Source organism: Dama dama, chromosome X (genome assembly GCF_033118175.1).
Source record: "Dama dama isolate Ldn47 chromosome X, ASM3311817v1, whole genome shotgun sequence".
Lineage (NCBI taxonomy): Eukaryota > Metazoa > Chordata > Mammalia > Artiodactyla > Cervidae > Dama > Dama dama.
Window position 1 is genome coordinate 75,696,936 of NC_083714.1, and position 27,925 is coordinate 75,724,860.

Consider the following 27,925-nt stretch of genomic DNA (forward strand, 5'->3'; position numbering starts at 1 on the left):
CACTGTATAATCGTTAGGGATTTGATTTAGGTCATACCTTAATGGTCTAGTAGTTTTCCTTTACTTTCTTCAATTTAAGTCTTAATTATTTTTATTGGTTGGAGGCTAATTACTTTACAATATTGTAGTGATTTTTGTCATACATTGACATGAATCAGCCATGGAATTACATGTATTCCCCATCCCGATCCCCCCTCCCACCTCCCTCTCCACCCGATCCCTCTGGGTCTTCCCAGTGCACCAGGCCTGAGCACTTGTCTCATGCATCCAACCTGGGCTGGTGATCTGTTTCACCCTAGATAATTTTTTTTTTTTTTTTTTTTTTTTTTTTGCTGACTGTATAGAGCTTCTCCATCTTTGGCTGCAGTAGGTCCCAGATTGAGATGGAAGTCTGCGTTCATGGGAGTCTGCTGGGAGCCTGGTACCAAGGATGCCTTTGGGGGCTGCTGGAGCTGCCTGTGGCCACTGGAGTCAACAGGTACCAAGATGAGTGGGGGCCTGAGGTTGCAGGAGCCTACAGCAAGCTACCTAGAGCTGTGAGAATTGACTTGGTACTGGGGTGGGTCCTCTTTGGGGACTGTGGTAAATTTGGGCACTCATTTTACTCTCCTCCCATGCTGAAGGTGTCTCTTTTCACAGTGGGCTGCCTTAGCTTAGGAGCTGTGTAATGAGGTAGCATGAATCTATCTTTTTTACACTCATCAACGTGTTCTTTCTTATTTCTGTGGTTCACCTATGTGCTGTGGTTCCCTCACGTAGAATATTTGCTTTGTGAAGGTATTTTCATGCATGGTTAATTATTCAAATTGATGTTGGTGAGGAGGAGGGAAAGGAATAAGTAGCAGATATTCCTATGCCACCATTTTGCTTACATCACTTTCTCAGAATCTTCTGATTATGTGTTTTCAGGTTTGTTCTTCTATAAGACTAGTTATTCTCCAAGGGCCAGAACCTGTATGTATTCTGGCAAGGTCTAGGTAATTATGATCCAGATAGGATTATTTAACCACTCAGATAGATACTGAATTTAGCTTGTGGAATCAGGCTGTTTGTATGAGGATCTCCATGACCTTAGATGATATGTGAATTTGGAAATTTCAGTTGCCTTTGTAGAGGAGAGACCATCAAATACTGATTCTCCATTACTCAGAATATAATCTAAATTATATTGACCTAGATTTGGTAGAGATTTCATAGACTTAGTCCTAATTTATGTGTATATCACTAGGGTCTAAGACACAGTAGATCCTAAATAAATATTTGTGACACAGGAGTATTGTTTTTGAAAGTTATTAATGTGTTTTACCTTTTAACATTTATCATGTATGAGATTGCAGTATTTTGCTAGATAAGCTCATTTCTCCCATTGTTTGTGTATGCAGTGTGTGTGTGTGTGTGTGTGTGTGTGTCTGTACAAGGGAGCAGATTAGGATTATAACAGGAATGCAAAAGTAACTAAAAAATCTGTCCCTCTTCTTCAGGTAACTTACTTCAGGTACCTGTGGTAAGACAAAGATGACAGATGAAGAAATATATGTTTTATAGTCTTTTTTATCTTTTCTCAAAATAAGATCTTGGGATGAGAAACTTGTTAGAGAGCTTAAGAGAAAACCTGAAATTAGAGTTTTAGTTCTCTACTCCATTTGGTTATCTACTCCTTTTGGGAGTCTCCATTTGGGAGACTTCTTTTCAGTGTTCCCTCCATATCAAAATGTGCCAGCAACCAAATCTGAATCAAGTTGATGGATGGCATAGTTAGGCAGAGAGAGGACCTGTGTTTAGTGCCTAGAGTCTCCTTCAGCTCCTGTGCAGTATAGAAGATATTTAGAAGTTCATACATTCCCCGTAAAGATAATGAGAAAGTAGCTGTCTGGACAGTCATCATAATATTGTCTGAGGGCTGCAGAGCAGTGGTAACCTGAGAGCAAGGTTATAGTGATTAAAGAAAAATCAATATTTTCTTTCCAATATGAGTATAATGTCTAAATGCATCAGCGCTTACACTTCTTGAAAGAGTTTATAAATTAGTAATTCCCTTTCTTATCTGTGTCACCTTAAACCATACTGATAGGTCATTTCCATCATGTCATGGTGGCAAGAGGCTGCCCCTGTGACTCCCTTCTCCAACTAGATTTGACTGAAGCAGGTGAGGTTGCGCTTTAGTACTCTGAGCCTCTGCAGCTCTCCACTCTGACTGCTCAGATCTGCTCAGATTTTAGCAGCCCAGCTAAGCCATAGTGGCCCCAGCACAATATTTTTTTTTCCTAGTCTTATTGACCCAATGAATGCATCACTGTATACATACTGCATTATGACTTAATTCATATATATTGTGAAATGATCATTGCAATAGGCTCAGCTAGCATCCATAATTTCATATAGATATAATAAAGAGAAAAGAAAGAAGAAAAAGAAAAAAAAAATCTCCTTGTGTGAAAGCACAGGACTTAACCTCTTAAAAACTTTCCTATGTATTACATTTAAAAAAGTGTTAACTATAATCATTGCATTGTACATTATGGTCTTAGTACTTATTTATATTATAACTGGGAATTCCCTGGTAACTCATGAAAAATTTGCCTGCAGTGCTGGAGATGTAAGTTCAATCTCTGGCTTGGGAAGATCCCCTGAAGAAGGGAATGGGTACCCAATCCAGTATTCTTACTTGGAGAATTCCATGGACAGAGGAGCTTGGCAAGCTACATTCCACAGAGTCACAAAGAGTTGGGCACACCTGAGCAACTAACACACAAACACATCTTAACTGGAAAATCCTCCAATTCCTCTTTCATCCACCCTCTGCCTTTAGTAACCACATGTCTGATATGTTTTTCTATGAGTTTGGCTTTTTAGTCTCTCTTTTCTTAGATTCCCCACATGAGATCATAAAGTAATATTTGCTTTTCTCTGACTTATCTCACTCAGCTTAATGCTTTCTAGATTTATCCATGTTATTGAAATGGTAAGATTTCCTCATTGTTATGGCAAAATAATATTCCATTGTATAGATAGATAGGTAGGTAGACAGACCCCAGTGTCTTTATCCATTCATCCATCAATGGACACTTAGGTTGTTTCCATATCTTGGCCTTTGTAATTAATGCTGCTCTGAACATGAGGATGCAAATATCTTTTCAAGTTAGTGTTTTCATTTCCTTTGAATATAGTCCCAGAAGTGGAGTGTTGGCCACTGGCTATGATAGGCCTTTTGATCTTTCTTTTTCCCACTGGATCATATTCCAATTTAACTTGACAGGTCAAACTTTGTTCTGCAGATAAAAGTAACTCTACCTCTACATTGATTTAGAAAAGGTATGAATTTAAAAATCCAACAGAACTCTGTGGTGTGTGCATGCTTTGTTTTTTTTTTTTAATAGCATCTCTATGCTTCCATCTCTACCCTTAAAACTCAAGATGTATATAGTTCTTTATTTAGAATTAAAGACAATGAATGACAGGAATAAGAAACAAAACAGGAGAATTTTATTTTCATATTTAAATATTTTAGCTATTGAAACTTTGAATATTAAAAAGTCAATTAAAGGTGCATTTGACATAATTTAAAGCCACACTCTTTATAACCAGAGGAAATATATTTTATTTAAATTCAGTTTTCCAAAGCACAGATATCTTCATATGTTTATGCTGCTCTTTTTTAAAACTTAAAAGGCAGTACATTTTATAAGCATCTCTGGATTTTATTTGTTTGTTTCACATACTACAATACAAAAATCCATTTAAAATAACATATTGCAGAAATTCTAAAATTGTAATTTACTTGAAAAGTTACTGTCATAAAGAAGTCATTTTTTTTTGGCACTTTCTTATGTTTTTTTTTTTTTTTATAATTGAACATGGAAGTAAGAAGTTAAAAGTAAAATACTACCCAGTCAGGCTTTTTTGTTGTTTCTTAATTTGAAGACTTTTTGAGTACATATATCCTTAACATTCTTTGCTGGATGAATACAAAATTAAAATAAAAGCATGTACTGGTACAAAAAAGATATACAATTAACGACGGATGTTGAATATTTTGGTGTTTCCATGTGTTAATATTGAAGAACATCTCAATTTTACTACTGTTTAAAAATTGCTTTGATTTTTAAAAGTTGTTTATAATGACAGGTGTTACAAGAGTTTGCAGAAATGTTTAAGGATAATATTAATGTCTATATAAGTGAGGCCCTGATACTTAAAAGCTAAGGTCACAGTTTGTATCAATATGATAGATAGTTACCCCTATATTGTATAGATTGTGTATATGAAATTACAATAATATTTTACTGGTAACAAATCTAACAAGACAACATATTAAGGAATTACCAAATCTGTATGTGTGCTGTGAAAGATGGTACTGTAAAAAGAATGTCTGTGAAAATTTTAACATACTGTGATCGGTGTAACAAATTATGTATGAGTTTTTTTTTAACCTATTTTTTTTTTTACCTCTTGGTAAATGTGAGTTACTATTTAGCTATTTGGGATACTGTTTGAATATGAAGATGATGTCTTACTGAAAATCAAATGTTGTAATTTAAGCTTTAGATCTTTTATATTAGTTATGTTCTAAATAATAGGGTGCTTATATTTTTTGGAAATAGAAATTTTTTTTCATTTATTTTTATTAGTTGGAGGCTAATTACTTTATAATATTGTAGTGGGTTTTGTCATACATTGACATGAATCAACCATGGAATTACATGTATTCCCCATCCCGATCCCCCCTCCCACCTCCCTCTCCACCCGATCCCTCTGGGTCTTCCCAGTGCACCAGGCCTGAGCACTTGTCTCATGCATCCAACCTGGGCTGGTGATCTGTTTCACCCTTGATAGTATACATGTTTCGATGCTGTTCTCTCGAAACATCCCACCCTCGCCTTCTCCCACAGAGTCCAAAAGTCTGTTCTGTACATCTGTGTCTCTTTTTCTGTTTTGCATATAGGGTTATCGTTACCATCTTTTTAAATTCCATATATATGTGTTAGTATACAGTAATGTTTTTTTAACTTATCAGACTAACTTAAAATTACTCATACTCTTATAACCTTTAATACTTTGGTCACTATCAATTTCCCTGAAAGGTTTTTAACATTTTAAAATAATAAGGCTAAACCTAGACTACTGACGTTTCATTTATATTAACTGCAACAACATATACACTAAACACCTATATGTAGTTAATGTTCGAACTTTACTTTGGCTTCACAAATGAGAGCATTTATAACTGCACATTAAAATGACACAAGAATTTTCATGTTTGGTTACTAATCGAAGGAAAGGACAAGTTTCTTCTTCCTCTTCTCTTCCTACTCCATTTCTTGAGATTATTTGGTTCCCTCCCCTTTGATAAAGATAGTTTCTGGTAGCTTCACCAACACAACACATGTACCAGCTCTTCCAATATTAACAGGAACTTCCTAATGCAGAAAACAAAAACAAAGAAAGAAATGCTGTTTGAATGAACTCTGTCTTTGGCATAATATATTGGAGTTGAAAAAATCCTCAGCTATTCTGGCCCAGCCTTCACCTTGTATAAAGACAATGGAAAATGCAGCCCAGATAACATTCCAGTGTGGAAACAGCATAGTCTTTAAAATGAAGTAGATCTGAGTTTGAAGGACAGGTGATCTTGGTTAAGTTTCACCTCTTTTGTAATTTTCTCACTTAAAAAATTGAAACTAATAATACTCATCCTTCAATGTTCTTGTTACGGATAAGCAAGAAAATAAATGAAAATAATTAGGGATATAGTAGTTATAATCTGTTTATCTAGTTGTTCTCTTTCACCCTTTGCAAGATTACACAAAAAGTGAAATACCTGGAAGAGAATCTACATCTCTTAACTACTTGTCTATAATTTTCAGAAAAGTAATTTAAACAAGGTTAGAAAAACATTTTTTAATCATATTTGGCCAACATCTTTGTTTGCTAAATATTTTCTTCCATTTCTAGCTGGTCCTAATCATTGTAAATTTAAGAGCTAACTACATGGCAGAACTTGAGTGTTTCTGAGGGTCATAATGAATCATATTGTTGGAGTAAAGAGATAGAAACTCATGTTCTTTCTGTGCCCCTTCTTATATTAATATTTTCCTTAAAATTTCTTCTGTTGATACCCAGAACTCTTTAGAGGGTTTAATTCCAGTCTTTTACTGTGCACCAAATCCCTGAATGACTAATTAGTAGTTAGGAGTGTTACAATTTGTAGAATCTTTATAAGGAGGAGATTGAGAGATTTTTCTCCTGGGCACCAGCCAATAAGAAGGGACAAACATTTGTAGATAAAGGTATTATTCCTTGCTTCTCAAGTCAAAATGAATACATAGAAAGTTCGTCAGAGAGTAAAGCTCTTGGATTATTGAATCTGATTCACTTTTCTGTAAGAGGACTGAGTCCATAAACCTTAGAAAATGTCTTGTCCTCACTTTATATAAATACTGATGGATCCTACTAATGATCAAACAGCTCAATTAATAACTTTCTATAGCTAAATAAAGCACATGCTTTATTCACTAAAAGAATTTTATTCAGCCCTAGAGTGGAAGAGAATGGGATGAATTCCAAACATATATTTTAATTTTTGAATTAAAAGCTGAAATATATCAATTTGGATACTTAAATTGAGAGTACCTCTCTCCATTCATCTTTCTGTGCATCATACGATTCAACAGTGTTCAAATAAGTGTGTCCATCATATCCTCCAACCACATAGAGTCTGTCTCCAAGGGGACATACAGCAACAGCATCTCGAGGAACACTCAGAGGTGCCACAGTTGACCATGAATCATTTCTTGGATCATACCTTAAGAAGTTCAGGCAGGCAATTGAAAATAAAGTTATGCAGTGTTAAAATTAAAAATAATATGCATTAATAAAATATATACTTACCTGATAAAAATAAAAATACCATATAAATAGTAAATGTAATCAGAGTAATAAATACTAAGGCTATGATAGAATTCTCTTCAGCCACCAGAGGACACTCAAAGCATAGTGAAAGTCAATTTCCTTTAAAAAATGCCATGCGTTTATTTGATCAGTTCTCAGATTTTCTGAGGAAACTTCACATATTGGCATCTGAATATTATGTGAAAAATGCCCCTTTTGCCATTTAGTATGATGGAACACATTTTTCTCTTATTCTTTATCAAAGTTATGCATGTGATGCCTGATCTTGTTTATGAGAGCTCATATTTTAAGTAAATCAGAATATAATTGCCTTTTTGTTATATAAGCTATGGTAACCATGGTTTTAACACTCTTTGTAGTTACAGTGACCACAGTTTTATTATTTTTCTTATTCTTATTATTTCTTCTATGAAAGTTCTTATTCATCTTTACAGGACCCTGGGATTTTTATTTCCATTTTATTTTGAAGTTAATTCTTCATCCTCAAACATATTTTATAAGCAAAATGACAGAGCACTCAGTAATCTGTATTAATTAAAATCTTTCCAGGAATTATTTCCTAAAATTTGAACCCAATACATAATAATAAAATCTAAAAGAAGAGAACAGAACTTTCCTTGTGGTCCCAGTGGTTAAGAATCCACCTGCCAGTGTAGGGGACACAGGTTTGATCTCCAAATCTGGGAAGATTTCACAGGCCACGGGGTTATCAAGCTCATGGGACACAACTACAGAGCCTGATCTCTAGGGCCCAGGAGCCACAACTACTGAAATCCACATGCTGCAACTATTGAAGCCCTCGAGCCTGGAGCCTATGCTCCCAGACAAGGAAAACCTCTGCAATGAGAAGCCAGCACACCACAATGAAGAGCAGCTCCCAATCTCCACAACTAGGGAAAGCTTGTTCTCAACAAAGAAGACCCAATACAGCCAAAAATAAATAAATTAAACTAAATTTTAAAAAGGTTCTCTATTGTAGAAAAAAGGTTTAAATAGTTTTAAACAACAGTGAACAAAAAAAGTATACAGTTATATGTGGAATTTCTCTCTGATCTTATACTGGCCTATCTGTAAATGCCAAAGAAAACATGTATTTTACACAAGATATTTTCACTTATTACCATGTTAATTTCCTTATATTTGTATTACTCATCTGATTTCTGTTTTTCATTGTTTAATCATAATCTAAATTATATAACCCCAGCTTTCACTTGAACTTGGTCTTCACATCCAGTAGTATTTTCAATAATATCTAAAATAAGCAATAATTAAGATATCCCCAATATCCATCATATATTGTTGAGTATCATGAAGGATTTCACCTTAAATTATGATGTTATACTGAAACCCACAACCAGAAGATCCACAGCTATGTGTTTTAGCTAAGCTGAATCTTCAACACAATTGTTATTGTTAATTGATGATGCATTCAGCTAACAGAATACACTCATACAAGTACACACACGTATGACTGGTGAACCAGAGCTCACAGGATTCTTTTATAGATTGGCATCCAGAGACCAAGATTTTTATGCATGTACATGATAATAAATGTTCAAAAATCTGGTTAATGTTAATATCTGGACACTGCTTGATTAACAAGAGAGGTTTGGAGAATGTAGAATCTTTTGAAGAAAGAAAATTGTCACCTTGGTTATTATCTGTAAGGACACACAGGAGCAGTTATTAAAGAAAAAGCTAGCCACTGCATCACTTTCAAATTAAACACACCTGTTTCTCCCATTTTGTTTCTCTTTTGCTTTTTGGTTTCTCCTTACTTTGGTTATAAGTATATATATTCTAGTGGAGATAAAATGCAGACATAAGTAAAGGGAACTGGTCACAGACTTATTCGTCCACTTGGTGTAATTATGGATTATTTGCTTGACTTCCTTGCCACAATTTTCTCATCAGCATTATAGAAATGGTAATCCCTGACCCAGCAGTCACATGTTTATGTGATGGTTTTAGAAAACTTTAATTTAAATGATTATTGTAATTAACTGGATGAGACTCCTATGGCAAGCTGTTGATGTCTGAGTAGAAAAAGAGTTTCAGGAGTATTGTCTAAGACATGGAAATGAGAATTATCTAATTCCATAGAGTGTGCATCTTTGACTTTCTACTGACAAGACTATTTTACAACTCTATAAGTGTAGAAATTAAGTTGTAGAAAACTGAATTTTCTTGTGATTCCTATACATAACAATAAAATAAATTTTAAGATTTATTGATAGAGATACTTAAGATTTAATCAATTTAAGATTATTGATAGAGATAAACTTAATTTCTAACCCCAAATGATGATCCTCCCAAGTATTGTTTTATTGTCTATAGGATGCTAACTACTCTTGCATCTATGAATGATTTTTGCAGCATTTTTCAGCATTTTCTTAAATGTTTTTATGTATTTTCTTCAAAAATTCTTTGAAAAAATTTTAACACCTTATGAATTACCACATTAATTAATGAATTACACAAAATATTTGACATGTTACTCATATTTGTATCAAAGGCATAACTTTTCAAAAATTATACTTTAGCACTAATTAATTCTTTAGTATTTTTAAAAGAAAATGCTAATAAGGGGATAATGATAGTAATAATAATACTAATTATGAAATAATACAAATAAAATAATACCAGCAACTAGCTTCCATTAAGTATTTAATATGTGCCAGGCAACACACTTAATATTCTGTATCTTATGAGGTTGATTATTCCCACTTTTCACATGAGGAAACTGTTTAGAGGTGTAAAGTAACTGGGTCAAAGTCCCATAACTTGCAAATAACAGATCTGGGATTTGCACCCAGATCTTTCTGACTCCAAATCTAGTGCTTTTAACTAGTATCCTATACATTTTTTTGGTATGCATGAAGTGCTTTTTTCCCATTAAAAATTAAATTAAAAGTGGTATATTTGGAAATATAATTATATCAGTAAATAAAGTTAAACATTAGTTATTAGGATATGTTGGTAACTATTTAATTTTGTAGAATGAATTATGAACTGTATATCCAGCTTCCTCCCTTGAGTTTATATTTTCCTAGTTGTATGTGTAAATGTCTATTTAAATTGATTTAGACACCTCATATTATTGTAAGGCTAATTTCATGGTGAACAATCTACAGTGCTAAAATGCAGTCAAATTCCTCCTTTCTTCAGGTCTCAACATAGAATCACACAATTGCAGGCATTCTAAGTAAAGCCAGGAAAATGCTGGCATAATAATGAAAGGGAGGAAGGTGACGTCATTAAACTTTTTTATGTATTCTAGATTTTTGTTCCTTATGAAATGTATGCTTTATAGACTAAAGCTAATTTCTTAATCCAATACATTTAGATATAAGAAACCAAGTAAATGCAACACAAGCTAAACCACTAAGATAAAACAAAAAGCCTCTAACACTGAAATAGACAAAAACATAAGACTTTAGTATTCCAGAAAGAAAATCTCGCACTAATTTGAATTTATTAAAAGAAAATGGCCATTATAAGAGCTGGGAGTATTACTTGTCTCTATATATGATTTAAGTTTCATTTCAGATGAAATTTTTGAGAAGACAGGTTTGATTTTTGTAGTGACAAACCTTCATAAATTTGTATTTACTAGATATAATTTTGCATAGTATTGCCTATTTTGTATAAAACCCTTCTAGACAAATTTTAATACCATTGTAAAGAACAATTATATTAGTATCACTCTTTGACCTCTTCTTGTGAGTTTACTGCTCCAATATAATTTAAATATTAATGGAATTTGAGAAAGAATGTTTAATTTTACATGGGTTTCTTTGTATATTTGATTAAACCAAGTTTTCCCAAATATAATAATTACTGACACTGTCTGTTTATCATATAGGAGGTGATATAGTCTTTCATATTATCAACTGTCATATAAAGAGGAAGCTATATTTATTCTTAGGTATATAAAAATATATTATTCTATAAGTGTAAGAATATAATTCAATGACTAGATAACCTTCCTTAAAATGAAAGCTACACTTAGGTAAACTTACCTTTCTTAAAAATTTTATTTTTTAAAATTTATTTGTTTTTGTTTCAATGCTATTCTCTCAAAACATCCCACCACTAAAATATTGTAAAGTAATTAGCCTCCGACTAATAAAAATAAACGAAAAAATAAAAATAAAAAACCAAAATGTTAATCTTTAAAACTAAGAAAAAAATTATATGTTTTTAATCAAAGGGAAATTGCTTTACAAAACTGACATGACTTCTGCCATACTTCAAAATGAATCAGCCACATATCCCCACCATCTTGAATCTGACTCCCACCTCCCACCCCACCCCAATCTTCTAGGTTGTCACAAAACACCAGACTGAGCTCCCCCTGTGTTGTATAGCAACTTCCTATTAGCTATCTATTTTACACATGGTAATCTCAAAAATAATAGAATGATTTCTGTTCCAAGGCAAACCATTCAATATCACGGTAATCCAAGTCTATGCCCCAACCAGTAACACTGACGAAGCCGAAGTTGAAAGGTTCTATGAAGACTTACAAGACCTTTAAGAACTAATACCAAAAAAAATATGTCCTTTTCATTATAGGGTACTGGAATACAAAAATAGGAAGTCAAGAAACACATGGAGAAACAGACAAATTTGGCCTTGGAGTACAGAATGAAGGAGGACAAAGACTAATACAGTTTTGCCAAGAGAACACACTCATAATAGCAAAGACCCTCTTCCAACAACACAAGAGAAGACTCTACACATGGACATCACAAGATGGTCAACACCAAAATCAGATTGCTTGTATTCTTTGCAGCCAAAGATGGAGAAACTCGATATAGTCAGCAAAAACAAGACAGGGGGTGGACTGTGGCTCAGATGATGAACTTCTTATGGCCAAATCCAGACTTAAATTGAAGATAGTGGAGAAAACCAATAAACCTTTCAGGTATGACCTAAATCAAATCCCTTATGACTATACAGTGGAAGTGAGAAATAGATTTAAGGGACTAGATCTGATAGAGTGCCTGATGAACCATGGATGGAGATTCGTGACATTGTACAAGAGACAGGGATCAAGACCATCTCCATGGAAAAGAAATGCAAAAAGGCAAAATGGTTGTCTGAGGAGGCCTTACAAATGGCTGTGAAAAGAAGAGAAGTGAAAAGCAAAGGAGAAAAGGAAATATATTCCCATTTGAATGCAGAATTCCAAAGAATAACAAGGAGAGATAAAAAAGCCTTCATCAGTGATCAATGCAAAGAAATAGAGGAAAACAACAGAATGGGAAGGACTAGAGATCTCTTCAAGAAAATTAGAGATACCAAAGGAACATTTCATACAAAGATGGGTTCGATAAAGGACAGAAATGGTATGGACCTAACAGAAGCAAAATATATTAAGAAGAGGTGGCAAGAATACACAGAAGAACTGTACAAAAAAAGATCTTCACACACACACACACACACAAGAAAAGATCTTCATGACCCAGTTAATCACGATGATATGATCACTGACCTAGAGTCAGACATACTGGAATGTGAAGTCAAGTAGGCCTTAGGAAGCATCACTATGAACAAAACTAGTGGAGGTGATGTAATCCCAGTTGAGCTATTTCAAATCCTGAAAGATGATGCTGTGAAAGTGCTGCACCCAATATGTCAGGAAATTTGCAAACTCAGCAGTGGCCACAGGACTGGAAAAGGTCAGTTTTCATTCCAATCCCTAAGAAAGTCAATGCCAAAGAATGCTCAAACTACTGCACAATTGCACTCATCTCACATGCTAGTAAAGTAATCCTCAAAATTCTCCAAGCCAGGCTTCAGCAATACGTCAATCGTGAACTTCTAGATGTTCAAGCTGGTTTTAGAAAAGACAGAGGAATCAGAGATCAAATTGCCGACATCCACTGGATCATCGAAAAAGCAAGACAGTTCCAGAAAAACATCTATTTCTGCTTTATTGACTATGCCAAAGCCTTTGACTGAGTGAATCACAATAAACTGTGGAAAATTCTGAAAGAGATGTGAATACCAGACCACCTGACCTGCATCTTGAGAAAACTATATGCAAGTCAGGAAGCAACAGTTAGAACTGGACATGGAACAACAGACTGGTTCCAAATAGGAAAACGAGTATGTCAAGGCTGTATATTGTCACCCTGCTTATTTAACTTATATGCAGAGTACATCATGAGAAATGCTGGGCTGGAAGAAGCACAAGCTGGAATCAAGATAACCAGGAGAAATATCAATAACCTCAGATATGCAGATGACACCATCCTTATGGCAGAACGTGAAGAGAACAAAAGCACCTCTTGATGAAAGTGTAAGAGGCATGTGAAAAAGTTGGCTTAAAGCTCAACACTCAGAAACTAAGATCATGGCAACTGCTACCATCAGTTCATGGCAAATAGATAGGGAAAGAGTGGAAACAGTGGATGGCTTTATTTATTTGTCTCCAAAATCACTGCAGATGGTGACTGCAGCAATGAAATCAAAAGATGCTTACTCCTTGCAAGGAAAGTTATGACCAACCTAGAAAGCAGAGACATTACTTTGCCAACAAAGGTCCATCTAGTCAAGGCTGTTGTTTTTCCAGTAGTCATGTATGGATGTGAGAGTTGGACTATAAAGAAAGCTGAGCGCCAAAGAATTGATGCTTTTTACCTGTGGTGTTGGAGAAGACTCTTGAGAGTCCCTTGGACTGCAAGGAGATTCAACCAGTCCATCCTAAAGATCAGTCCTGGGTGTTCATTAGAAGGACTGATGTTGAAGCTGCAACTCCAATAGTTTGGCCACTTCACGCAAAGAGCTGTCTCATTGGAAAAGACCCTGATGCTGGGAAAGATTGAGGGCAGGAGGAGAAGGGGACGACAGAGGATGAGATGGCTTGATGGCATCACTGACTCAAGGGACATGGGTTTGGATGGACTCTGGGAGTTGGTGATGGACAGGGAGGCCTGGCGTGCTGCGGTTCATGGGGACACAAAGAGTCAGACACAACTGAGTGACTGAACTGAACTGAAATATGCCATTGTATATATGTACCACATCTTTATTCAGTCATCTGTTGATGGACATCTAGGTTGCTTCCATGTTCTGGCTATCGTAAATAGTGCTACAATGAAGAGTGGGGGTACATGTGTCTTTTCAATTATGGTTTCCTCAGGGTATATGCCCAGTAGTGAGATTTGCTGCATCATATGGTAGTTTTATTCCTATTTTTTTGGAGAAATATCCATACATTTCTCCATGGAAGCAGTATCAATTTGCATTCCCAACAACAGTGCACGTGGATTCCCTTTGCTACACATTCTCTCCAGAATTTATTGTTGGTAGATTTATTCTGATGGCCATTCTGACCAGTGTGAAACGATACATCATAGTTTTGATTTGCATTTATCTAATAATAAGCAATGTTGAGCACCTTTTCATGTATTTGTTATGCATTTGAAGGTCTTCTATGGAGAAATGTCTGTTTAGGTTTTCTGCCCAATTTTTGATTGGGTTTTCTTTTTTTATGTTATTGAGCTGCATGAGGTGCTTGCTTATTATGGAGATTAATCATTTGTCAGTTACTTTATTTGTAATTCCATTCAGTCAATCAGTCATGTGGTACACTTTGCAAAGCAATGAACTGCAGCACACCAGGCTTCCTTGTCCATCACCAACTGCTGGAGATTATTCAAACTCATGTCCCTTGAGTCAGTGATGTCATCCAACTATCTCATCCTCTGTCATCCCCTTTTCTTCCCGCCTTCAATCTTTCCCAGCATCAGGGTCTTTTCCATTGAGTCAGTTCTTCACATCAGGGTCCAAAGTATTGGAGTCTCACCATGAGCATCAGCCCTCCCACTGAACATTCATGACTGATTTCCTTTAGGATTAACTGTTGGATCAGTTATATATATATATATATATATATATATATATATATATATATATATATATCAGTGGATATATATATATATATTCTTTTCTCTGAATTCATTTTTTTCTGAAGTTATTTCTCCACTGATCTCCACCTACCAATCTGCGAAGTTCATCTTTCAGTACTGTATCTTTTTGCCTTTTCATACTGTTCATCAGTGGCCTGCTGCAGGGTTGGAGGCACTGAGTGCAGCAGTACCTGTATGGGACCTTTTGAAGAAGTTGACATTATCTTCATTACCTCCACCATAGTTTGGTCTCAGGTCAAACAACAGGGAGGGAACACAACCCCACCCATCAACATATAATTTGATTAAAGATTTGCTGAGCATGGCCCTACCCATTAGAACAAGACCCAGTTTCCCCCCATTCAGTCTCTCCCATCAGGAAGCTTTCATAAGTCTTTTATCTTTCTCCATCAGAGGGCAGACAGAATGAAAACCACAATCACAGTAAAATAACCAATCTGATCACATGGACCACAGCCTTGTCTAACTCAATGAAACTAGGAGCCATTCCCTGTAGGGCCACCCAAGACAGATGTGTCATGGTGGAGAATTCTGACAAATGTGGTCCGCTGGAGAAGGGAATGGCAAACCACTTCAGTATTCTTGCCTTGAGAACCTCATGAATAGCATGAACATTTGCAATTAATTTCTTCCATTCTGAGGACTGTTTTTTCATGTCATTTATGGTTTCCTTTGCTGTGCAAAAGCTTTTAAGTTTAATTAGGTTCCATTTATTTACTTTTGTTTTTATTTCCATTTTCTAGGAAGTGGGTCATAGAGGATCTTGCTGTGATTTATGTCAAGGAGTGTCCTGTGCACGTTTTCCTCTAAGCGTTTTATAGTTTCTGGTATTACATTTACCTTTTTTGAATACAAATATGAGTTGAGAGTATATATACATTCACAGACAGGGGGGTCTAAACTTCTGTGAATTGTGCGCTCTCTGTAAATTTTTTTGCTCTCTAGAAAGCATCAATAAATTATCTAGGCAATTTAAAACTTCAATAAAATCTATAATTTTCTCAACTTTTTACAGTGAACTTTAACAAGTCTTGCGTCCATCATATTCCTTTGGCCTTTCTAAAAGGGAATCATGATCCCCACCAAGTATATATACACAATTGCAGAATAAATGCTTAGAATTTGGTATACACAATGAAATTTGGGATCAATAAAATAGGAAATATTGACTTGATGTTTAAGCCTATCAATAATACTGAGTGTACTATAGTGAACTTTTAGTTTTATGATAAATGGGAAAGTCAAATATGACTGGTTTCCAATCTTTTACAAACTCCACTTATATATAAAAAAAAATCCTTTAGCCACTATTTGTCAGTTAATCATAGAGTGTTTCAACTTCTGCTTCTGTAAGATGATAGGACTATACTAGATTTTCAATGTCATTTCCATTTGTCATTACATATAAATTCATTATTGTGCTTCTGGATATTTATATAAAGGGCAGAACAAGTTCAACTCTACTTTTTAAAAATGCAAACAACTCAAGGTGCTTTTCATGTGTTTTTTTTTTTTTTTTCAATGTTGCATAACTAGGGAGTAATACCAGCAAGACAGTAGACTAGGAAGTTCTAGTATCCTATTATAGCACAAAATTTATTGAATAAACCAACAGAAACTGGCTCAGATAACTTTGTAGCAGTTCTGGAAATCAGTCAAGATCCAAAGCAATAAATTACATGTTCATTTAAGAAAAAGAAGTAGGAAATTTTGTGAAATTCTTACTTCCTATTGCCCCACTCCCTCCTAGAAAGACATGGTATGGGTTGAAGAAAGCAGTAACTCAGCCCCAGTTCCTTCAGTTCCTTTTCCTGAGTCAGAGAGAGAAGAGCAGAGCTAATAATCTACAATTTAACCTGTCTCAATTGTTGCCAAAGAGGTTATTTTCTGTGTTACCTAGCTCAGAGCTCAGATAGTCTAATGTGGCATAGTTCAGATCTCAGGCTAGGAAAAGCCATGAGAAGTAGTGCACATAGTTCATGAAAGTTGTGGAAAGATTACAGATGCACTGACAACTGAGAAAAGAAATTACTGATACTGCAAAACTACCGACTGTTCCGATAGAAAACTAAGGCCCTGAAAGACAGGAGGGCTAAGACTTTAAAGAAAAGTAAGGTATTTAAAAGCAGCCATGTATACAGAGAATCACACACACACACCCAGGAAAAAGACAAATCTAGTAAAGGTCTGAGAATCTCAATCTTAATGCTAGGTTGGTCTCAAACACAGAACATAATTAGTGATTAATTAGTGACAGTCTTCCTATGTATGGGGCCAGTCTGTAAGGACTGGGAAGGTTATTTCAAAATGTCCAGTTTTCAACAAACATCACAAAGCATACAAATAAATAGGAAAATGAATGTTACTCAAAAGAACAAAATAAACCTCCAGAGCCATTTCTGTTAGTGACACAGGCATCTGTCTTACCAGAGAAAGATATTAAGAGAACTGTCATATATTCTGAAAAAGCAAAAAGAAAAACAGGCAAAAAACTAAAGGAAACAGATAAATGGTAAATGAACAAAATAAGAATGTCGACAGAGGAAATAAGTTATAAAGAGGAAAAAATAGAAATTCTGGAGCTGAAAGATGAAATGACTGAATTTAAAACCTTACTAGAAGGTTTAATTGGAGACTTGAGCAAACAGAAGGAAGAAAAATGAACTTGAAAACAAGTTTTTTTTTTTTTTTAAATGACCAAGTCTGAGGAGCAAAAAGAATGAAGTGAACAAAGTCTAAGGGATTTCTGAGAAGACATCAGGTGGGTTAATATATGCATTCTAGGGTAAGAAGTGGAAGCAGAAAGAGAAGAAGAAAGAGAGGAAGAGAAGATGGGGAAGATAAAGAAGAAGATATGGTTCTATAGTACTAGTAGAATTCAATTCCCCACTTACAATAATGAATAGAATAAACCAGACAGAAGATCAGTAAGTACATGAAAGATGAAAAACTATAGGCCAATTGCTACTCCCCTAAAACTCAGAAGATACATTTTTCATGCGCGAGCAAGAAATATTATCCAAGATAAAGCATATTGTAGGCCATAAAACAAGTCTTAATAAATTTAAAAGACTGAAAACTTGCAGTCTTTTCACAGTGGAATGAAACTCTAACTCAACAACAGAAGGAAAAGTGATATGTCCACACATAGATAGAAATGAAAGAATACACACTTAAACAAGTCAAATAATACATTATAAGGGAATTTAGAAAATATATTAAGGCAAGTGAAAATGAAAACATGACTCACAAGTGTCTTATGGAATGCAAAGAAAGGTCTATAACCTTAAAGGCTTACATATAAAAGGAAAAAAATTGCAAATCAAAACCTAACTTTACACCTTTATAATCTTGAAAAGGAAGCGTAACTAAACCTAAAGTTAGCATAAGGTAGGAAATAATAGAGGTTAGGGCATAGATAAGTAATACAGATAATAGAAAAAAATAGAAAAGAAAAAGCAATGAAATCAAGAGTTGGTTCTGCAAATTTCAAAATTGATAAACCTTTAGGTAGATTGAGTTTGAGAAAAGGACAAAACACATATAAGATCAAAGGAAGTGGAAATTAATACTGCTTTTATGAAAAAGAGAGGATGAGAAAAAAGATAAAATTGTTCACTAACAATTTGATTAACCTTGATGAAATGGACAAATTTCTAGAAACTCACAACTCATCAAGATTGAACCATGATAGACCTATAATTGTAGGGAGATCAAGTTTCCTAATAAATTAGAGTTGATCCTTGAACAATGTGAGTGTTAGAGGATCCCTGTACAGTTGAAAGTTTGTGTATAACTTTACAGTCATCTCTCCATATCCATGGTTCTGTATCAGTGGATTCACCCAACTACAGATTGTAGCATCTATTTACTATAGTACTGTTGTTCTTGTTCAATTGCTCAGTTATGTCTGACTCTGCCATACTATGGAATGCAGCATGCCAGGCTTCCCAGTCCTTCACCATTTCCTGGACCTTGCCCAAAGTCATGTCCATTGAGTCAGTGATGCCATCCAACAAACTTTTCCTCTGCTGTCCCCTTCTCCTCCTGCCTTTAATCTTTCCCAGCATCAGGATCTTTTCCAATGAGTTGGTGCTTCGCATCAGGTGGCCAAAGCATTGGAACTTCAGGTTCAGCATCAGTCCTTCCAATGAATATTCAAGACTGATTTCCTTTAGGATTGGTTTTGTTCTCCTTGCAGTCAACAGGATTCTCAAGAGTCTTCTCCAGCACAACAGTTTGAAAGTATCAATTCTTTGGTGCTTAGCCTTCTATATGGTCCAACACTCAGGCCCATACACAACTATTGGAAAAACTATAGTATTGACTATACAGACCTTTGTTGGCAAAGTGATATCTCTGCTTTTTAATATGCCATGTTATATGCCTTTTTAATAGGTGTGTCATAACTTTTCTACCAAGGAGCAAGCGTCTTTTAATTTCATGGTTGCAGTCACCATCTGCAGTGATTTTGGAGTCCAAGAAAAGAAAGTCTCTCACTGTTTCCATTGTTTGACCATCTGTTTGCCATGAAGTGGTAGGATGGGATGCTATGATCTTAGTTTTTTGAATGTTGAGTTTTAAGCCAGATTTTTCTCATTCCTATTTTGCCTTCATTAACAGGCTCTTTAGTTCCTCTTCACTTTCTGGCATAAGGATGATGCCTTCTGCATATCTGAGGTTGTTGATACTTCTCCCAGCAATCTTGATTCCAGCCTGTGCTTCATTGAGCCCGGTAGTACTGTAGTACTTATTTATTGAAAAAAAAAAACATCCACATAAGTGGATTTGTGCAGCTCATACTCATGTTGCCTTAGGATCAACTGTAGTCAAAAATCTCACAGCAAAGAAAAGACAAAGGTCAGATGGATTCACTGGTGAATTCTATCATGTATTTAAAGAAGAATTAACACTAATCCTTCTCAAAATCTTTCAAAATATTGAAAAAAGTAACACATCAATACTCATTCTGTAAGGTCAGCATTCCATTCATACCAAAGACACACAAAGACACTATAAGGAAACTACACACTGATATTCCTAATAAATACTGAATGCAAAAATGTTCAATGTAGTACTAGCAAATTGAATTCACCAGATTATTAATATGATTATATATCATAATAAAGTGGGATTTCTTCCTGGAATGAAACAATGGGTTATCATACAAAAATCAATCCAAGTAATACACTACATACTATACATGAACCAAGAACTTCCAGATGTTCAAGCTGGTTTTAGAAAGGCAGAGGAACCAGAGATCAAACTGACAACACCCATTGGATCATAGAAAAAGCAAGAGAGCTCCAGAAAAACATATATTTCTGCTTTATTGACTATGCCAAAGCCTTTGACTGTGTAGATCACAATTAACTGTGGAAAATTCTGAAAGATATGGGATTACCAGACCACCTTACTTGCCTCCTGAGAAATCTGTAAGCAGGTCAAGAAGCAGCAGTGAGAACTGGACATGGAACAAGGGACTGGTTCCAAATTGGGGAAGGAGTACATCAAGGCTGTATATTGTCACCCTGCTTATTTAACTTATATGCAGAGTACATCATGCAAAATGCCAGGTTGGATGAAGCACAAGCTGGAATCAAGACTGCCTGGAGAAGTATCAATCACCTCAGATATGCAGATGACACCACCCTTATGGCAGAAAGCAAAGAGGAAGTAAAGAACCTCTTGATGCAAGTGAAAGAGTAGAGTGAAAATGTTGGCTTAAAACTCAACATTCAAAAAACTAAGATCATGGCATCTGGCCCTATCACTTCATGGCAAATAGGTGGTGAAACAATGGAAACAGTAAAAGAATTTGTTTTGGGGGGCTCCAAAATCACTGCAGATGGTGACTGCAGCCAGGAAATTAAAAGATGCTTGCTCCTTGTAAGAAAAGCTATGACAAACCTAGACAACATATTAAAGGGCAGAGACATTACTTTGCCAACAAAAGTCCATCTAGTTAAAGCTATGGTTTTTCCAGTAGTCACGTATGGATATGAGAGTTGGACCATAAAGAAAGCTGAGAGCTGAACCATTGAGGCTTTTGAACTGTCATGTTGGAGAAGACACTTGAGAGTCCCTTGGACTGCAAGGAGATCAAACCAGTCAATCCTAAAGGAAGTCAGTCCTTAATATTTATCGTAAGGACTGATGCTGAAGCTGAAACTCCAATACTTTGGCCATCTGATGCAAAGAAATGACTCATTGCAAAAAACCTTGTTGCTGCCAAAGATGGAATGCAGGAGGAAAAGGGGACAACAGAGGATGAGATGGTTGGATGGCATCACCAACTCAATAGACCTGAGTTTGAGCAAGCTCCTGGACTTAGTGATGGACAGGGAAGCCTGGCGTGCTTCACTCCATGGGGTTACAAAGAGTCAGACATGGCTGAGCCACTGGATTGAACTGAACTGAACTAAATACACTACACTGGCAGAATGAAGAGGATAAAACACATATTCTCTCAACTAATGCAGAAAAAGTATGTGACAAAATATTTGCAATCATCTTTTAATGATAAAAACAGTAACCAAAGTAGGACCAGAATAAAACCAACTCAACATAATAAAGGCCAGATATAGAAAACCCGGATCTATCATACTCAGTGAGGAAAGACTGAAGGCTTTCTCTCCAAGATCAAGAATAAGACAATAATAGGAAATTTCACCACTTCTATTCAACGTAGAGAAATAAAATGCAAACACACTGGAAAAGAAGAAATTAAAGAAGACACCATGAGGTAGAAAGATATCACCCAAGTGATCTACAGAATCTATGCAATGTCTATCCAAACTCCAGCAACATTTTTTGCAGGAATAGAAATACCCATTATAAACATATATCAAATCTCAGGGATCCAGATCATCCAAAATAATTTTGAGAAAATATGAACAAAGATTGAGGTTTAATACTTCTTGATTTCAAAACTTATTAGAAAGCTACAATAATAAAGAATGTGGTACTGGCATAGTGACATATAATTACTAATGATATATAATACAGAGCCAGAAATAAACCCTCACATACATGGTAAAATGATCTTTGAGAATGTTTCCAAGACCCTTCAATGAGGAAAGGACAGAGTTTTCAACAAATATTCATAGGAAAAATGGATATCCACCTGTAAAATAATGAAGTTGTATTTTTACCTTACTCCATATAAAAAAATTTACTCAAATGATCAGAGGTCTGAACATAAGAGCTAGAACTATGGAACTCTTACAAGAATACATAGGGGAAATGTTTTATGACATTGGATTTGGCAAAGATCTTTTGGTTATGACCACAAAAACACAAACTATGAAGAAAAATTGGATTTAATATTAAAAACATTTGCACATAAAAGACTGCTATTATCAGAGTGCAAAAGTCACCCACGGAATGAAAGTAATGATGTGCAAATCACATATCTGACAAGAGGTTAATATACAGAATATATAAAGAACTCCTATAACTCAATAGCAAAAAGACAAACAACCCAAATAAAAACCAGCAAAGAACTGAAATAGACATTTCTATAAAGAAGATGTACAAATGACTAATAGCACATGCTAAGATGCTCAACATATCTAACCAATAGAGAAACCGAAATCACAAACACAAAGAGATACCACTTCAAATCCACTGGGATAGCTATGAAAAACAAATCAGTGTTGGTGAGGATGTACAGAAATTGAATTTCTTTTGCTTTGCTGACGGGAATATAAAATGGTGCAGCTTCAAAGGAAAACAGTATGGAGGTTCCTTAAACATTTAAAAATAGAACCCACTGAAATGTTGTGAAGTAATTAGCCTCCAACTAATAAAAAAAATAAAATAAAATAAAATTTAAAAAATAGAATTTATGACAAAGAAACGCTACTTCTGTGTATGTCCAAAAGAATTGAAAGCACAGGTTCAAACAGATATCTGTACACCTATTTTCTAGCAGTATTGCTCATAGTAGTCAAAAGGTGATGCAACCCCAATTGTAAATTGATGAATAAGTGGATAAACAAAATGATGTGGTATGTGTATATAATGTAATATTTTTCAGCCTTAAAAAGGAAAAGAAATTCAGATAAATGCTATAACTTGTATGGAACTTAAATTATAAGGCTCAGTAAAATAAACCAGACACAAAAGGATTATTTATGACTCGACTTTTATTAGGTACCTAAAATTATGAAATTCATAGAAATAAAAAGTAAAATGGTGGCTGCCAGGGACTGAAGTTAGGAAGGAATGGGGATTTATTGTTTAATGAGGATAGAGTTTCAATCTGAGGAAGTGAAAAAAGTTCTGGAGTTGGATGATGATAATGTTTCACAACAATGTGAATGTACTTAATGACACTGAACTGTGTACTTAAAAATGCTTAAAAAGATAAATTTTATGTTATATATATTTTGCCACACTAAAAAATATAATCCGGCATAATGAACAGGTGACAGTTATTACTTCACTAACTCTGGAGAAAACTGATATGGAAAAGCTCACTTTTACATATATCTAACTATAACATCCAATACTTTGGCCACCCGATGTGAAGAACTGACTCATTTGAGTCACTCAGTCATGTCCATCTCTTTGCGATGCCATGAACTGTAACCTAACAGGCTCCTCTATCCCTGGAATTTTCCAGGCAAGAGTACTCCAGTGGGTTGCCATTTCCTTCTCCAGGGGATCTTCCTGACCCAGGGATCAAACCCAGGTCTCCCACATTGCAGGCAAAGGTTTTACCTTCTGAGCCACCAGGGAAGCCCACATATATTTAACTATAATATCCAATACTGTGGCCACCTGATGTGAAGAACTGACCCATTGGAAAAGACCCTGATGCTGGGAAAGATTGAAGGCAGGAGGAGAAGGAGATGACAGAAGATAAGATGGCTGGATGGCATCACCAACTCCATGGACCTGAGGTTGAGCAAGCTCCGGGAGTTGGTGATGGACAGGGAAGACTGTTAAATCAATTTTCCTCAAACTATTTTTCATTGTAATATTCCATTTCTCCCAAATTTAATTATCCTTTTGTCTGCGAGATAAAATCCAAAAGTTTTCATCTTGACATTTCTGGCTATCAAAAATATAGTACGTAATTGAGTTTTTAATTGCTCTTCCAGATACCTTTATGTCTAAAGTCTCTGCTCATATCTATGAAGCTTTCTCCTTTACTTTCATGGCTTGGGTTGCGTTTTTTTACCTAGATCTGAAATTCCCTCCATTCTTTTTTTATGCGTACAAAGTACACATTCTACCTGGTTCATGAATTTCTCTTGAGGATGCCATCCATACGGATCTGTCTTCTGAATTCTGATAACTTAACTGACTGTAAATTTGCCACTTGGACTTAGGTTATTATCAGCTGCTCCGTTTGTGTGTGTATATATATATATAGGACTTCCCTGGTGGCTCAGACAGTAAAGCATCTGCCTATAATGATGGAGACCCAGGTTGGATCCTTGGGTCAGGAAGATCCTCTGGAGAAAGAAATGCCAGCCCACTCCAATACTCTTGCTTGGAAAATCTCATGGACAGAGGAGTGTGGTAGGCTACAGTCCATGGGGTCACAAAGAGTCGAACACAACTGAGTGATGTCACTTCACTTTATATACACACACAGACACACACAGAGACACATATATATGTATGTGTGTGTGTGTTCATGTGTTCTATCTTGAAAGGGAAAAGTGAAAATGTTAGTTGCTCAGTCATGTCTGACTTTGTGATCTAGTTGACTGTAGCCTGATAGTCTCCTCTGTCCATGGAATTTTCCAGGCAAGAATAATGGAGTGGATAGCTATTCCCTTCTCTAGGGGATCTTCTCATCTTAGGAATAGAACATGAGTGGTAAAGCTACAAAGCAACATGACAGACAAAAATGTAGCACACTTTGTTAATCCAAATTAATGTCTCCCATTCAAAGAAGCTACCTGTGAGAAATTAAATACTTAATGCAATACAGTCATTGTTCAGAACATTATAAACACATCTCTTTGGGATTTTTTTTCCCTGTTTATTTTGCAGTGATAAGCCTTTATCCTTTGAGAACCGATTCAGTTTTTGAAACAGTAAAGTTGTGATTTGAGCTGGTGAATAGTTGAGTGATATAGCTTGTAATAAAAATATATTTACTCTTACTTCGGTCTCATTTTATAGAGTGACTATTAAATGATAAAACAATGCATTCTTTTCATACACTTTTCATGATGAATCTGGAATGCATATGCAGGATTTATTCAAAATATTTTGAGCCTAGGAGTAAGGATAAAATTTTAAAAATAATTAAACCTCTGAAAGGATTAACACTTACTTGGAAAACTACTTTTTGGTAGCTTAAAAATCCTCCTTATTTCTGAAAAAAAAATCAAATAAATAATGAATAAATAGAAATATTTTACCGTTCAACACAGGCAGAAAGTCTGGAGCAATGGTTAGAAGCAGGGGCATCATGACCCCCAACCACATATAAGAATCCATTGTATGTTGCAACTCCTACACCTCCACGTCTTTTGGACATTGGAGCACACAGACTCCATTTGTTAGTGTGTGGGTCAAAATATTCCATAGATTTGAGGCAGGAACTTCCATCACGTCCACCAATAGCATATAGCCTAGAATAAAGACAGAAGTATGTGTATGTGTGTATATTTGTGCATAGAATGAAAGTGAAAATACACTGCACACAGCATTGGACAGTGCATTCTACTCCCTCAGTATTTTATAGCGAAAGGCCTGAATTTGTGAAGGCATTTGTTCAAGTCTACCTTACCCCAAACCTACCAGCTTCATAATATTTTGAAAGGTTCTTTGATATAATAGATTAAAGGTTTATATGGGAAATGAACTACAGAGAAAGGAAAGAGATAACAAAAGCATTTATAGTATTTGTCTACTAAATTACAATAAAGCTGAACATTTTTAAAGTTGATAAGATCTTTCCAAAACCCAAATCCAGGAACCTTACAATTTTAGCTAAATTTAATTGCCTAGCATTAGACTCTCTAATGTTTTAGTGAGCTACTTTATTTAGTGTAAAACAATTTGTAACTAAGAAGATATTAATTTAACAAATAGCTAAGGGAATAGGATGAAACCTAAAAACCAGATTTTTTTCCCTAGGAAGATGTATTATCTATAACATTTCTCTCATAAATTTTAAAATGCCAATTCTTTTGATTAGCAGTGTTTTTAATTTGTTATTGTTGTTCAGTTGCTAACTCGTGGCCCACTCTCTGTGACTGTATGGACTGTAGCACACCAGGCTTCCCTGTCCTTCACTATCTGCTGGAGTCCACTCAAACTCATGTCCATTGAGTCTCTGATGCCATCCAACCATCTCCTCTTCTGTCATCCCCTTCTCCTCCTGCCTTCAATCTTTCCCAGCATCAGGGTCTTTTCCAGTGAATCGGCTCTTCACATCAGCTGGCCAAAGTATTGGAGTTTCAGCTTCAGCATCAGTCTTTCCAATGAGTATTCAGGGTTGATTTCCTTTAGGCTTGACTGGTTGGATCTCCTTGATGTCCAAGGGACTCTCTTCTCCAGCCCCACAGTTCAAAAGCATCAATTATTTGGCACTCCACCTTTTTTTATGCACCAACTCTCACAACCGTATATTATTACTGAAAACACCATAGCTTTGACTATTCAGATCTTTGTCAGCAAAATGTTGTATCTGCTTTTTAATATGCTGTCTAGTTGTGTCATAGCTTTCCTTTCAAGGAGCAAGTTTCTTTTAATTTCATGGCTGCAGTCACCATCCATAGTGATTTTGGAGCCCCCCAAAATGACGTTTGTCACTGTTTCCATTTTTCCTCACCTATTTGCCATGAAGTGATGGAATCAGATGCCATGATCTTCATCCTTTGAATGCTGAGTTTTAAGCCAGCTCTTTCACCCTCATCAAGAATCCCTTTAGTTCCTGTTTTCTTTCTGCCATTTGAGTGCTATCATCTGCACATCTGAGGTTGTTGATATTTCTCCCAGCAATCTTGATTCCAGCTTGTGATTCATCGAGTCCAACATTTTTCATGAGGTACTCTGTATAGAGGGGGCTTTCCTGATGCTCATCTGGTAAGAATCATCCTGCACTGCAGGAGACCCACTCCAGTATAATTGCCTGGAGAATTCTATGAACAGAGGAGCCTGGCAGGCTACAGTCCACAGGGTCACAAAGAGTCAGACATGACTGAACGACTTTCACTTCACCCTTCACAGAAGTCAAATAAGCAGGGTGACAACACACAGCCTTGACACACTCCTTTCTCAATTTTGAACCAGTCCATTGTTCCATGGGGTCACAAGGAGTCGGACACGACTGAGAGACTGAACTGAACTGAACTGATTGTTCCATGTACAGTTCTAACTGTTGCTTCCTGACCTGCATGCAGGTTTCTCAGGAGGCAGATAAGGTGGTCTGATATTTTTATCTCTTTAAGAATTTTCTACAGTTTGTTGTGACCCACACAGTCAAAGGCTTTTGTGTAGCCAATGAAGCAGAAGTAGATTTTTTTTTATTATTTTAGTCTAATTTAAATTTAATCTCACACCAATAGAGAAGATCAACATTTATTAAACTATATGCCTATAACTGCCCTTCATGCTCAGTTGTGAAAAATAGCAAGTTAGCAAGACAAAATTAAATTGTTTAAGTTCAATTGTTTCAGCCTCTTTTGTAATAGGTAAGAGATCACTACTGAGTCACTGGATATCATTCAGGTTAGGCTAAAGATAATCAGATTTAGGAGTATTTTAAACCCTAAAAAAACTGTAAGTCTGGGTTTCCTGTTCTTACTTTATGCACAGGTGCTAAAAATATCTGCATTGAACTTTCTATTGAACCCAATTATATGATTAGATACTGACTTTATGGATACAGACACACAAAACTGTCTCCTGCCACTGACCCATCCTGATGTCTGAAATTTTCATCATTCAAGTTCCTCCTATATGCTTGTCATGATTTCCAAAGATCCCTTTTCAGAAAGCACACAATTACCAGTTACCTACAAAAAGAATAATTCAAGCTTGTAGAAACTTCTAATATCATCAAGTTTCAATATATTATTTTCTCTCATAGGAAAGTG

General features: G+C 35.6%; 1 protein-coding gene across 2 annotated transcripts in view; it reads right to left on the reverse strand.

Annotated features, from left to right (window-relative positions):
* Positions 1 to 3,550: 3,550 nt before the first annotated feature.
* The window catches only part of KLHL4 (kelch like family member 4), a 116,398-nt gene continuing 92,023 nt past the window's right edge, over positions 3,551 to 27,925 (reverse strand). Inside the window, exons 9-11 of one of the 2 annotated variants that reach the window (XM_061136643.1) lie at positions 25,241 to 25,453; positions 6,631 to 6,802; positions 3,551 to 5,417 (exon numbers count right to left, since the gene is read on the reverse strand). In XM_061136643.1, the coding sequence (XP_060992626.1) occupies positions 5,325 to 5,417; positions 6,631 to 6,802; positions 25,241 to 25,453 (478 nt within the window). In that variant the 3' untranslated portion in view covers positions 3,551 to 5,324. The remainder of the gene's footprint in view (positions 5,418 to 6,630; positions 6,803 to 25,240; positions 25,454 to 27,925) is intronic. The other variant, XM_061136644.1, reaches the window with a different exon arrangement.